The sequence below is a fragment of the Centruroides sculpturatus genome, unplaced genomic scaffold (genome assembly GCF_000671375.1).
Source record: "Centruroides sculpturatus isolate CEXI.00-Female unplaced genomic scaffold, Cexi_2.0 scaffold25, whole genome shotgun sequence".
NCBI lineage: Eukaryota > Metazoa > Arthropoda > Arachnida > Scorpiones > Buthidae > Centruroides > Centruroides sculpturatus.
In genome coordinates, this window is record NW_019384428.1 from 1,529,148 (window position 1) to 1,545,019 (window position 15,872).

General features: G+C 28.5%; 1 protein-coding gene across 1 annotated transcript in view; it reads right to left on the bottom strand.

Annotated features, from left to right (window-relative positions):
• The window catches only part of LOC111619643 (tetratricopeptide repeat protein 1-like), a 41,789-nt gene that overhangs the window by 10,131 nt on the left and 15,786 nt on the right, over nucleotides 1-15,872 (bottom strand). The window contains exons 3-4 of the mRNA XM_023361407.1: nucleotides 12,556-12,729; nucleotides 3,053-3,089 (exon numbers count right to left, since the gene is read on the bottom strand). Of these exons, the coding sequence (XP_023217175.1) occupies nucleotides 3,053-3,089; nucleotides 12,556-12,729 (211 nt within the window). The remainder of the gene's footprint in view (nucleotides 1-3,052; nucleotides 3,090-12,555; nucleotides 12,730-15,872) is intronic.

Consider the following 15,872-nt stretch of genomic DNA (forward strand, 5'->3'; position numbering starts at 1 on the left):
GTACAGTGCTATTTTATTAAACAAAGTTTACATGTTTGTTGCTGTAATGATAGATACTACGTTTTCCTACATTTTCATCAAAGAAAATTACTGTATATTACAAATAAAATCACAAAAATTTCAGAGACTAGAATGGATTAATTGCATTTGCATTAATTTCTATGGGAAAAATTGCTTCGGTTAACGAACAATTCAGTTAACGAACGGAGTCGCGGAACAGATTAAGTTTGTTAACCGGGGTTCCACTGTATATGTGAAACAGAGGATAAGTTCCAAATTTATAAATTTTTTTATTAATCGTTATGAAATGAACAAGAATTACAACCCTTTGAATGTATGAATAGTAGTGGCAACATGATTGCAACATCATCATAATTATATACACTACTATGTTATATCAATTATAAAGCATTAATTTTAATAATTACTTTAAAATACTGAAAAATATTTCAAAATACCATTACCAAAATACATCAATTGAAACTCTAATTTGTTAAATAAATTTATTGCATTCTTCTGGCTAATATTTTCTTCTGTGTTAAATCAAACTGTATAATTTGAGTACCATGTAAATTTAAGGTAAGACACTTATTTACATTAAAATTTTTTTAAACTGATTTTAAGCAGAAAATAAACTGAGACAACATTCATTCAATAATACATATATGAAACTGATCCATTTATTGAATGATTTTAAATTACTTTATATAAATTAAATTAATTTTTTATATTTCATTCCTTTCATGTTTTTTTCTTGTCTTACTGAAAAAATTTTATTTCAACAGTTCAACTTATCAATGGAATATTTATCAACATGAAAATATGCTATCTTAATACAAGAACTTTTAAATAAATACTGATTATTATAAGTTAAGACTAAATTATAAAACTGATTATTAAATTTGTGGTTTATACTTAAAACCAAATAATCAAATTTTCTTCATACATTTTAATGTTATTTTATTATTATTATTCAATTCATAATTAATATGAATTCAATAAAAAGATGTATGAATAAAACATTATTATGAGACAAATCCACTGTTCTGGGTTACAATTATATTAAAATCGCATCAACAAAAATTTATAAAATGTCAACATTTTGTAATTGTTGTTCTCAGCTTGTGACTCATTTAAAAAATTGATTTAATCTTGACTTTTAAACAAATTTATGATTTAATTATTGTTTTTTGAATTAAAAATTTTAAGATTTAGTTTAAGAATTTTTCTGAATATTCCAATAATCAATAATCTAAATGCTGGATGTGGAATTTAGACATTTGATGATTATAATTTAGGTTTGATTGTCATAAATACTGTATCTACTTTTAATAACTGTTATTTAGTTATATATTATAACTAATAAATTTTCTTTTGTTAAATTAATACAGCCAATGCTTCTAGCAACAAAAGACAGTGAATTTTTTTAATTCATGCAAATTACAAATAATAAGATTTAACAGTATTGATTATTATAAACAAAATTCATAATATTTATGTAAAAAAGTGACTAACTATACTGATAGTTTAAATATTGATACACAAGTATTCACAGATGATGTTTGTTCATAATTACATTTAAATTAAGTATAATACTTTGTAGATCCTTTATATTAAATTATAAAGTGGCCATACTTTTTGCAAACTGAAGTGGAATACTTTTCATATTTTGCTGATTTCAAGTTTTGTATATTTGACTACCTACATTACAGCCTTACCCAGCCCTATTTTACACCTACAATTTACACTAGCAACAATCTTCAAAAAAAGTAAGGTGGTCTACATAGCAAATACAAAGAAGTGGCAGACCAACTCTTTCTTTTCAGATTAGCATCTGCTTAAATCTTTATTAAGATATAATTTTTGACCCAGTAACCCTAATATGTGCAAGTTTATATTCACAATTAATTAGAGTGGGCACTGAGCAGGATACATTTCAGGATATACAGGATACCAGGCTACTTCAAAAATTGAATTGTGACAATTGTAAATTCAAATTGTCTCTTGATTCACCTCAGTGCAACTGCTGCACATAAAACATGATGTGCTTGGAATTGCATTTTCTGCTGGAACATATTTGTTGCACATTTTACTGGTAATACTTTTTACACTTTCTCTCACAACTTTCCAGAACCAAAGATGTCAAAGTTACATTTTGCCAGAAGCATCATCTTCAATGTTGCAATAATAAGTTTTCTCACTTGTCAGTATAGTATCCTTGTGAAAGGTCCTTTTAGTAGATGCATATGTCCCAGGGAGACAGGAAGCTGCCTTATGGCAACTTCCTTGTGATATTGGAGTATTGTATTGGACTGTAGGTTCACTTATAGTTTAATGTATATCATGCAAGAGCAATTCCATTTTGCAAGAGACTGTTCAATCAGCTGTCAATGCACGCTATACAATATACTATAATCATTTATTCAGCAAATTGAGGACATCAAAAGTCTCTTACATTTACAAGAAAAATTCTTTGTATTGTATTCCTAAAGTGAAACTTTTTGAACCTACCAAGCACATCGAGGACAGCAATATATGAAGTTTAAATGCGGGAGCATCCCACCTAAATCAAGACTTACACTATGTTAGATAAAGATAATAACAAGAGACAATATAAATAGAAAGGAGCAGATGTAAAAAAATAAATAATAGCAGATTAGGTAAAATTTTAATAATTTTTAATTTTCCCTGTAGAAATATATATATATAATAAAAATCAATTAATGTATAGGTGTCCCTTGATAATCTGACAGGTATGGGACCAAAAGGATGTTGGATTACCAAAAGTGATTACATATTTGGCATTGTTTTGCTAGCAGTAGGCTACAATATTCCCTACTCCAATTGTTCAAACAGAACTGCTCACGGAAAACACACGAAATGTGTGTCATCATGTAAGAATTGGGTGGGGAGATTCACGTCGCAACATGCTTCTATGCAAGCAGACAGGTAATGGGGACCTTGATGGGAGGTGTGTCGGACTACTGAGCATGTCAGATTACAAAACATCAGACTATCAAGGGACAGCTGTAATTCTAAGTAATAATCTTACCTTTATTACAATCTAAAATGGCTTCTTCCTTTTCATTCTGCAAATTAAAATTTAAATTAATATAATACATATCAAAATACAAATATTTTTAATTTTAAGTGTAAAAAATATTAATGTATTATCTGCTTTAATATATCTATTGATATGATGGAAATTTAATTTAAAAATCGTGTTACAATTGAGATACAATGGAAATTTGAAGAGGAAAAACACTGCATGCAGCTTACAGAAAATGGTGCCAAAAACAAACAAAGTTGCTGAGAATGTAAAGGTTGCCTGTCATTACCCAACAGGTTAAGGATTGTGTATTTCTTTCTAGCAAGTGCAAGGATCATCTTTCCATGGCCAACAATTGTAAAGATTGTCTTCTAATGTGGTCAGCAACCATTTTCTTCTGATCTCACACAATGTTCTTACATATAAATTCAAACATGTGTCAGCACTCAGGTCAGATGGAATAAATGCTAATTTATATGTACTAATTATAATTTAAAAATTTTTAATTACAAAAATGCAATGCGCCACTTCAATTCCATCATGATATGACAAAAGTTGCATAGTATTCTAGTTCACTTTTATGTTCTGGAATACATTCCATGGCAATTTGACCTTACCTTTGATGCTACTCTGTCATCAAAAATTTTTAAATTTCCTTAAAACAAGAAAAAAATATATATTTGATTAAAAAATAAAACATTTTTTAAAAAACAGAATGGAGACAAACAAATATCTATATTTTTCCATCCATGTGGCATTTGAATTGCACTGTTGCTTGATCTTTTATACATTGAAAGGAATGAGGGTAATATATAGATTTCAAGCTGACCTCTGGCAGTGAATTCTTGTAAAATTTCACACAGATGGTCAATTTCATATTAACTGATTGAAATTGACATCAAAGTAGCCTCAAAGGAAAGGTTAGGGCATTGTGGAATGTATTCCATAACTTGAAAGTGAATAAAAGATGACTGTTTCAATTTCAGATTTTTTCTTCAATTTTTAATCAGTTAATATTAAATTGATCATCCACGTGATATTTTACAGAATTTATAATTACAATGATGAATTTTTTAAGATGTAATCTTAATACACATTCTGGTTATCAAGAATACATGTTCTGGTACAAAATCAAGAAAGGAAAAATACTTAGAATAATACATCATTGAATAAAAATATGTAGCAGTTTTTTACATAAAATAAATAAAAATGATCTTTTCTAAGGTTATATTAGTGGCACAGTTGGAAAAGAGTTTCTGTTACTATTAGTTGTCTATTGTGCTGAAATTTATATCATTTTGTTTCTACTCTTTTTTATATTACTTTCTCAATTTATTCTTTTTGTTCCATTTATTGTCTAAGTTTTATCCCTGATCCATTTTATGTAATTGGCCATTGTAGTGCAAACTTCTTTCATTACAGCCTAGTTTAAAATTAATTCTGTTATGGCTGGCCATACTTCCAAGCTATGCTTTGCCCATATTCACTTCATATCATTTTATCACACACTATTCCCTATTATAACTGTACAGATTCTCCCTACTTACAAATGTTCAACTTACAAACTTTCAGAATTGTGAAAAATCTGATCGTACATCTAAAATTTAAACTTCTCACAGATTCTGAAGTTCTCTTGCCCTCGTGGGGTGGTGTTGAAGTCAGTCTTTGGCCAGTAATAAATAATAAACATTTAATAAGTAATTAACATGGAATTATTTCTATTCCATATCATTTTTCTTTTAACACAAATTCTAGGGTTCCATGGTCACTGTGAGATGGCATTGAAGTTGATAACATTGATGTAAAGGCAGTTTTCACTAGTGTTTGCAATTTTTATAAACTTTTATAATTAGTGCTTCAAAAATGCATCCAAAATGTAATAGTAAATCTAGCAGTGGAGATTATGCAAGAAGTATTACTCTATTACCATGGAAACTGAACTGGACATTATAGAACTAAGTGCATTAGGTGAAAAAACTGTGTTTGAAACATCTACTATTAAGCAATAGTGAGTAGGTAAACATGCAAAATATATTTATTAAGTGCACTGAAGGATAAAACACTAACAGTAAGTGGTTATTCTGTGTACGAAAGTTCTTTCTAGATTACTTTCCAACTTATGACAAAACCCTGGAAACATAACCTGTTCATAAGTAAAGGAGCACCTGTATTTTTCTTCCATTAAGTCACAGCCACATGCACCTATTGGCCCAAAGCTTTTAAAACAACTACACAGTTTCATATTGATGACAACTGTACAGTGAAAAAGAACTTCCCTAGAACAATCATTTTTAAGCCATTTCTCTGGAAAATTGATCTAATGAATTAGACAGTTATCAATGAAAAAATATTATACTGCATTGTTTTAATTTTTTTGCATCTTACACAGTTTACAAAAAGAATACATATCATAGTAGACATTTTTCTATACAGCAAAAAGTGGCATTGAGAGCTAAAAATATTCTCAAGAGCTGCATGTGACTCTGGGGTTACAAGTTTCAAGGTGCTGATCCTTAGTAGAGGTCAGCAACCTGAAACCCCACTAGGGTTTAGCCTGTACCATTTTTCTTTCTCCAACTTAGAAATTTTCAAGATTGATTCTTGACATTTATGAATTACTTTAATAGTTCATTTAAAATCCTTGGAGAAAGTTTTCAAACAGCAACAGCTAAGCAAAAATTATTGATTGCAGGAATTTTTTTTATTTGTTAACAAATAATCCTAGAGTAATAAAGATTTTGGAGTTTTATTTCTAATGATAGGAGCTTTTATTATGCAAAATATCACACTGAAAAAATAATTTAGAATATAAAAAAAGAAAATCTTTCCAATCCTAGTATGGACTAAAGTTTTTGAACATTCTTACCTTGGAAAAAACTTTTCAAACATAGTAAAAAAAATTAAATGAAAATTCCTTAGTATTTTGTTGAACCTCCTTTAGCCTTAATAACAGCTTTAATATGGGATGGCACTGATTTAAAAGTTCTGAGCAATAGTCATCATTAATTTCCTTCCAACTCTGCAACATAGCAGCTTTCAATTCTTTGTGGTAGGTTGTTTTTCATCCACTAACATTTTCAGTTTAGCCCACAGATTTTCAATAACATTTAAATCAGGGCTTGTTTGCCAGCCAAGTAAAGATTTAATGTTTCTCTTTTTCAAAAATTGTTTTACATTTTTATTACAATGGAAACTTGCATTATCATTTCGAAAAGCAACTTTTATTTCCACATTGATTTTCCATCACAGGAATCAGAAAAACATCCAAAATTTCTTTGTACACTTTGCCATTTGCAGTTTATTTTACAATACACAGTTCTCCCTTGCTTTTTGCTGACATGTAGCTCCATATCATAAGATCAACCAAGAATTTCTTCTTATGCAAAAGACAATCTTGTTGAAACTTTTCATCTGCTCTGCACCATACAAACTCTCCAGTATTGTCTCCACATACAACACAGAGTCTGCTTTCATCTACAATAACTTTCTCCCAATCATTAATAGTCCTCTTTCGATAATGCCTTGTCCATTCCATTTGTTTTTTCATGTGTTGTTTCAACATGAATAATTTTGTTTTGGCTTTACAAGAATTGTAGTCCATTGCATTTAATCAGTTTTGAACTGCACAATTGCAAATATTAGAATGGTAAACTTTCCATTTAACATTTCATTCTTTTGAAGTGGCTTTTCAATTTTGTAGGCAGATGTGTGTCAAGGCACAACCTTGATTCTTGCTTATTGCTCTTGGTCAGACAGTTCTTTTCAATGTTTTTAAACTTTCATATTTCTTCCCTTTGTAATTTACTGTTTAAAGAGCACAATCAAGTTGTTGAGAAAGTTCTCTCTGAGTTTTCCCTTCCAGAATCAAAGTCACAATTTGATTTCAAAAATCCTCACTAATATGTATTGTTTAACAGGACCCATTTTATAGCAATGTAAAGGCAAAAATAATGGAAATAGATGTATGTAATACTTTCAGATGACTAATTTCCCTAAACTAATGTGATTATTGTTACAAAGTGCTTTAATACACTTTTTCCTATTATTCTGTATGTTCAAAAACTTTTTCCCAAGATGAGAATGTTTGAAAACTTTTTCCAGGGTATTTTCCCAATGTGATATTTTGCATAATAAAAGCTCTTATCATTAGATATAAAATCCAGAATCTTTATTACTCTAGGGTTATTTGTTAACAAGATAAATTCCTGCAATCAATAATTTTCACATAGCTGTTGTTATTCAAGCACTTTCCAGGGATTGTAGTCTAGAATAAATACAGTAACTATAAATTTATGAAGTCATTGAATCCTCTTGAATAACTGAAGAAATTCCTGGAAATTCCTGATTTTAGGTTTTTTTCCTAATAGATAATGCTGATATTTTCAAGTCATTTTTGATGCACAATATTTTACATGAATTTATTGAGTAAAAGTATCTTTCTTGAGTTTGTATTGAGTTTATGGAAAACAACAACAAATCTGGGGTCTTAAGATTCTGGGATTGATAAAATCATAATCTAATCACAGAACTGAATAATTCTTCCACGATTTCAGTTTATAGTTATGATATACTTGAACTTACTATCTTTACCTGGTATTCTACAATTAATTTATGTTCCAACTATTATGATAATGTCAAAATCAGTAGAGTCGATTATCCGAAAGAATTCCAGTTGGCAAATTTAAATTTTCGCCAGTGCTGTGGCGCTGCAATCTTTGGCTATGTCTTGGGCTACTCAAATATTTTACGTTTTTGATACTAAATTAACTTCTGAAGTATAATTTTTTATTATNAAATTTGTCTATTTTAAATCAAAGTTAGTTTAATGTAACTGTATATAACTTTAATTCTTATTTATGTACAGTACATATTTTGAACTAATTTATATTTTAATTGTTATAAAAATTAATATACAGTTTATAAATTAATATCCTTCATTATTTTTGAAAATTCACAGAATAACCACCAGTTTTTGGATCTTGAACAAGTTTAAAGTTTTCTGTAGATAAACCAAATGGACGTAGAACCAAATTTCCTAAATCTTTTAGTTTACCTGTAAGTAACAAAACACAACCATTACTCATTTTGGCAAAAATAATTACAAAACATTGTTAGAAAATACTTTAAATTTAATTATAGAGAAAATTATATAATTTATTTTTAATTTTACACTTAAGAATTTTTATTTCTTTATTCAAAATGATAATTTATTGTATCTGATAAAGAATGCTTGATCATAAACAATTTTGAGCATTCTATATAATTTATTTTTAATTCTACACTTAAGAATTTTTATTTCTTTATTCAAAATGATAATTTATTGTATCTGATAAAGAATGCTTGATCATAAACATTTTTGTTGGTTGTGAAACCATGTTGTACTAAATTTTTTTAAGAGTGTTAAATACAAGATCGTGTTATTAAATAATCACATGGCTTCTTTTCCCTCTTTATTTAATTGATACGGTATTTCTACACGTTTCGGGATTTTGGCCCCTCGTCAGTCAACTAAAACAAGAAATAATGTATACAGCATTTAAATATATTTTACAAGCAAATTTCACAAACAATATAAAATACATGTATGTAACTTACACATACCATTAACCACGATATGGCACTTGTATGCTATAAGTTTGCATATCACAAACCTGAAGAAAGAGGTGNGAAAATACTTTAAATTTAATTATAGAGAAAATTATATAATTTATTTTTAATTTTTTCCCCTGCAAAAATTTGCATATTTGAGCCAATTGATGATCATTATATCCTACATTAACAACATTTGTCTAATATTTAATATGACATTGAAAGATTTAAAAATCCATCAAAATGAAGAGAGAAGAATAAGTTAGATAACTAGCTGATATAGAATAACTATAGCAACTAGTTATAAATACAGTATTTTATGAATTTGGATGTGTGTATAGGCCACATGCATGTATAAGCCCACCCTGTTTATCACACAATATATTTGGAAAAAATTAAAAATCTTAGAATTCTGCCATATAATCATAAAAATTGTATTTTACAACAATTATAGCTTCATTAATTTAATTATTAAAATTTTTCTGCACATCTATAGATGAAATTTAATTTTAAATCCTNAAATTTCACAAACAATATAAAATACATGTATGTAACTTACACATACCATTAACCACGATATGGCACTTGTATGCTATAAGTTTGCATATCACAAACCTGAAGAAAGAAGTGGTTACACGGACATTATAAAATTCTGGTACATCTAGTTAAAATGGTAAAGTGATATGTGTATTTTTTATATATCGCTTTACCATTTTAACTAGATGTACCAGAATTTTATAATGTTCATGTAACCACCTCTTTCTTCGGGTTTGTGATATGCAAACTTATAGCATACAAGTGCCATATCGTGGTTAATGGTATGTGTAAGTTACATACATGTATTTTATATTGTTTGTGAAATTTGCTTGTAAAATATATTTAAATGCTGTATACATTATTTCTTGTTTTAGTTGACTGACGAGGGGCCAAAATCCCGAAACGTGTAGAAATACCGTATCAATTAAATAAAGAGGGAAAAGAAGCCATGTGATTATTTAATAACACGATCTTGTATTTAACACTCTTAAAAAAATTTAGTACAACATGGTTTCACAACCAACAAAAATGTTTATGATCAAGCATTCTTTATCAGATACAATAAATTATCATTTTGAATAAAGAAATAAAAATTCTTAAGTGTAGAATTAAAAATAAATTATATAGAATGCTCAAAATTGTTTTCTTTAAAAATAAAAGATTTAGTCAAAGTTAATAATATATTAAGAGATGCTTAAAAATTATTTATGGAAATAAACTATTAAATTTGAATTTGCTTTTTCATAATTAAGTTCATTAAAATCCTGTTTTTCATGAATCAATTCTAATTTGATAATTGATATTTCATATTAAAATTAAAAACAATTTAATATGAATTTTAAAAGTAATATAACATCTATTGTCTAAGTCATAGTTAGATAATAAATATTTTATTACTTTCGTTATTTAAACATAAAAAGCACATCTCACATTTGTTTTTAGTATGCAGGAATTTATGAACTCCATCATAATTTATTTACACTTAATATGTTTGAAGAATATTCTCAATTCCACTTTTATATATATCACTAATACATTATAATTTACTGTGTATAACCCATAGCAGTTACACAGAAACTTGCTAAAATAAAAATAAAAATGTTATATAACTATGATTTATACTTTGTTCTATTCTGTTTCTTTAATCTCAATATGTAACTGGTTCAAACACCTTAATTTTCTAGGAATTATCACATCTCAGAAGTTGCAGCAGAAAAGTCTTCATTAGCCTGTATTTAGTTTAGAAGGTATTGTCTCAAACATTGTGTTTTACCCTATCTGTTTTATTTTTATTAGCAATTCAGTGTAGATATAATGCAAAAATAAGCAAAATGGAAAAAAACAAAATATCTGAAACAGAACCAGAACTGACTAAACCAAAAATATAAAATGGTGCAAAATAACTAAAATTTTTTATCATTTTATTTGATTATTTTTATTTATCAAATAATATTAATGAATATGTAATTATAATAATAATCTCTTAGCACAAACAGACTATTTACATAGGCATAATCAAATAGCAAATATAATACACTAAGAACATTCACACAAACGGATTAGTAGACACCCTGGCACCATACTACAGATATACTCCAGAGGCAGTATTAGGAAATAACACAGAAATTATACTATGATAGAGCCATAATCATAGATAAAACAATGCATCACAATAGACCTGACATCAGTTTCATTGACAAATGCAATAAGATTGCTTATATAATAGACATCTCCATTCCAAACACTCATAACATGATATATGCACATCAAANTTGTAAATAATGTGTAAATTTTTTTTCTTAAACTCTTTTAATCTCAAAATTTTTCTGCTGAATTTTCAATCTCTTACTCAAAATTTCTGTTTACTTTTGATATATATTTAGAAAAATTACTTTACATAAGAGTTTATCACACCAAGTAACCAATCTAACATATTTTAAAATTATGTACAGTACAGTAAAAATAAAAAATTTTAAAAATGTCTTAGATTGGTCACTCGATGTGATATACTCCTACGTAACTATATAACTACCTTTAACGTTATATAACTGCCTTTGTAGTTATATAAATCAAATACTACAATATAACGAACACTAAAGCGAAAAGCATAAAATGTGTTTGGTTATATCAGCCTTCCATTGTTACGTTTATCGCGGTACTTGAAAGATACGCAATAATACAAGTTCATCCATCAAGTAGTAAGCAATTAAATCAGCCATATAATATCTTAAAATATTTAAGATATCATTTTTTCCTTAATATTAACTCTAAGGAACTGTACCATTCGCAGCCGAATATTAAAACAGTAGAGCGTTGTTTATCCGAAGGTCGGTTATCCGAAGGAATTCCAGTCGACAAATTTAAATTTTCGCCAGTGCTGTGGCGCTGTAATCTTTGGCTATGTCTTCGGCTACTCAAATATTTTACGTTTTTGATACTAAATTAACTTCTGAAGTATAATTTTTTATTGTTTTTATATTTTTCAATATATTTATTTTGTTTGTACAAAATAAAAAAATAATTTTTAACAATACAATAGTCTTCATTAGGCTTAACATCGACGAAAATTCAACGCAAAGCGATATGCAACGGAGAAAAATGTCAAGATGGGATAAATTAATATGTTTTTTCGTACATAATCAGTTATTCAAAACATCAATCTTCCGAACAACCCCAGTCCCCAATTGATTCGGATAATCGACGCTCTACTGTAATAAATATTGTTTCATTAAATATTTAAAGAAATTTAAACAAACAACATCACTAAAACCAAATACATTATAAAACTATATGCCAACCAATGCCATGTGTCATCAGGCTAGATAATGGCAATAATACTAATAAATTATGGAACAATTTGGTACTAGAGGGAGAAATTAGGCACCATTTCTTAATAAATTTAATAATTATAATTTTTAATTAAATAATTTAGATCTACTGTAAGAAAAGAATCAGCCCAGAGTGGGACCCCGCAACTCCCACTTACCGTGCAGATGTGTTCGATTACACTACTGATTATGCTAAAGAAATTTATTTTTTAAATAAACAATTCAAAACTAATAGCAATTAGAAACCTAATGAAATAGGTCTAGTTCTAAATATTCCAACCAAATAATTGTAAATAATAAAAAGAATTACAAATACTTAAAAAAAATCTGTTCAATTATATTACATTATAATTGAATTAAACAAAATTCAAATTGTACAGCAGTATATAAAAAAATACATAAAAACAACTTTATCCAAAAATTAAATTTTGTAAAAATAATATATTTTTAAAGTAAACATTTAAAAAAATATTACTATTTTTAAATATTAATGTTCAAAAAAAATTTAAAAGTTAATATTAAATAGAACAAAGTTAACATTATAAGACTTACCAATCGTGCTCTACAGGCTGCTCTATTAGCATAAAGTATAGACCTTTCATTAGAAAATGACAATGGGCATATATTTAGAGCTTTAGTATACTCTTTTACTGCTTCTGTATATTTTTCATCCTTAAAATAAGTATTTCCACTCTTTTTCAAATCTAATGCTTCTTCTTTTGCTTCCTAAAAGTAAACCATTAAAAATTATATATTAAAATAAATACTTCAACTGATTATTAAATATATGCAGTATAGCTCCAATTTACAAACCTGTTTCATTTTTGAAACTGCTTGTAAACCAAAATACCATAAATAAAGATAATCTTTTCTATTATTTGTTATGATCAAAATCTATATCTCATTAATGTCACACTACTGACATTCCCAAAATAACATAACAACACTACAAAACATATTTATCAATGATTCTAAATGAAATAAAATGAAAGTGTTGGTTAGGTTATTCACTGATATAAGAGAATGCATAAAGATATAAAGAAAATATTAATACAAAATGAGAGAAATATGCAAATTATCAGCCATTTCTTTAAATACTCTCTAACTGGAATTGATTTTATTGATTGTAGATAGTAGCATCTTTGTTGATGAAAGAAACAAATAATAATTAATTTCTCCTGAGAATTTGATGATTCAAGTACAAACTTCTGGTGAAGAAATAAAAAAAAAAAAAGTCCATTTATATTAAAGTAATGAAACATTTACTTCTGAAGATACTTAGGTAAACAAAACATTTCTTTATTTAACTGTAAGAAAATAAAAGTAACTAACTTTTACTTCTAAAAGAAGTAAATTAGAGAACAATAAAATTATTTTTTAAATAATGACATTATAATTATCAATGAAAATACCGTATTTACTCGCATATAAGATGAGGTGTGACTTTAAAGATCAAAATAAAGAAAATTAGATTTATTAATACAATTCTAATTTTATTTCATTTAATCACAAGTAAAATATGAAATGAACGTAAATGCATACATTGTCCCACAAAAATTACTGGCATTTTAAACTTTAAGGAAAAATCTTGTAAAATCGACAACATAATTTGTTCATGTAAAGCTGGACAATCGGGAATCTTTTTCATGCCAATTCTTAACAGTCAAATCCACTCTCCGTTGATTACACTTATGAGTTTCTCCGAATTCTGATTTCTGAATAATCATCTGTTTTCATGTGGGAATGGATTAAAACTTATATGTAATTTTGGAATTTCAATCTGGAATTCAATTCAAAAGCTTTGCTTTTCCTATTGCTATTCATCTTTACTCCTAACAATGTATAAGAATGATTCACATTACCCAAATAAAATACTTATGTGAGAATTCGGACTTAAGTATAAATTTTCACACGGTATAATTTATTTTTATCATTATTTCCTTTTTCTTTTCCCCTCTCATGAAGTAAAGAGGAGACCTTTTTACCCCTCAGTGTACTGCTTCACATCGGAGGGGACTTTAATCGTCCGAAGAAGGACTCCCCTCACACCAGGGGATCGTTCAAGTCTAATGTAAATATAAGGTGCAGATAAGTAGCCAATTAACGGTGACAACCACCTGTTACTGTCTAGAGAGTAACCAAAAGATCACCGACAAGGGTAAAACAAAACCCCATACTCCCCTCTAAGTCCAAGCGAACCGATGAGAAAGTCGATCTAAATGACCAAATAAGGCAACGATTTTTATAAAGGGAGTGAGACATATTCTGACATGAGTCACCTCACCTTACGTCAATAGATCAAGGAGTTTGACAAATTTATGACGGGAAGATGTCAATTATTGGAAGGAAAGGATGACGATAACATAAACACAGCTATACGCAAGTCGAGCTGGCGATTGCATCAGATTTTCTTCTCCCATGATCCCCCTCCGAGATAAGTATAAAAAGGGGTCAAACTTGCACCTCCGCACAGACAGCCGAAGAGGATACCGCCAGGTAGCCACCCTCAGCGGACACCTCCATTCAGACCTCTACAGTCGGAGATCAATGAAGCGTACACCCACATCAGACATAGCTGAGCAGACAGCAAGGGACACCAGCTCTATACCGCCATACTGTCCATCGCTCCATATCGCCACCCATGGGAAACTACGATTAGAAACCTCCGATCCCAGTGCATACTACTAACGCCCTATACGACGAGATCGAATCCTACGAGGTAAACCCTCGACCGAAATTTGTCTCTTTCTCCAATACATCCCTCTTAGAGAGGTCTCTCTTATTCTTTAGTTTAGGATAGAACATAGATATAGAATAGAAACCTTTTATTATTTATACGTGTGTCATTTATGCTTTTTCCTTTGATATGTATAATCTCTTAATTGTTTATTAAATGTGTTATTGTTGTTCAACTTGTGTAGTTATTCGGACACCTTGTCACAACCTCACTACCCCTCCCACTCGATTTGCCCTCCTAAGCCATCCGACAATCCAAGAGCTGGTTTCACCAACCCATGCAGATTAAGTGGTCATTAGGGATCATCCCTGTGGCCCCCTGCTACCTCACACTTGTTTTAAATACAATTTTTACATACAAGAGGGTAAGCATCCAGTAAAAAACACAAGCACACAGTTCACAAAAATTATTTGCAAAAACACAAAGAATTTTTTGCTTATGCATATAGGACAACCTAGGAATTTGAAGCTGTGATAAATGAATAAAAACCTCATTTTATAAGCAAGTAAATATGGTAATTGTTTGGAAAAGTGAATCAGTTGTTACAAATCTTTGTCAGAGGGAATGATAGTACTGTATCTGTTATTCTGTTTACACAACATAAATGAAACAGACTGAAACCTATAAACATCCAATCAGAGAATGCCTACACATTCAATCAAATCACAATCATGGTTATTTTGCTGTTGTAAATATTGGTCATGCAACAAATATTTCATCTTATAAATGAAGAGAAAGATAAAAGAAAATAGCATGTTATATCAAATTTTCATCTATCAAATACTTATGAAAAAGAGTCAAACCATATTTAAAATTAATAATATAGATATATTAATTTATAGCATATTTGTTTTTAAATCCTGTTGACAACATTTTGAATGAAATTTCTTTCAATTGCAATTTTAATGCACTAAAAATATTATGTAATAATTTTTAATAGCAACAGTTCAAATAAATCAGTTACAGCCTATTATCAATATATTCAAGTGATATGTTTTAGTTTTATATTGTCAGATATAAAAAGTAATTTATTTCATAAATTGTGTTCTTTTAACAACAAAATGTAAGCAGTTTCAATTCTTTTGTGTAGTTTGGAGTAATAATTAAAAGTAAGAAATTGTATTCTCATATT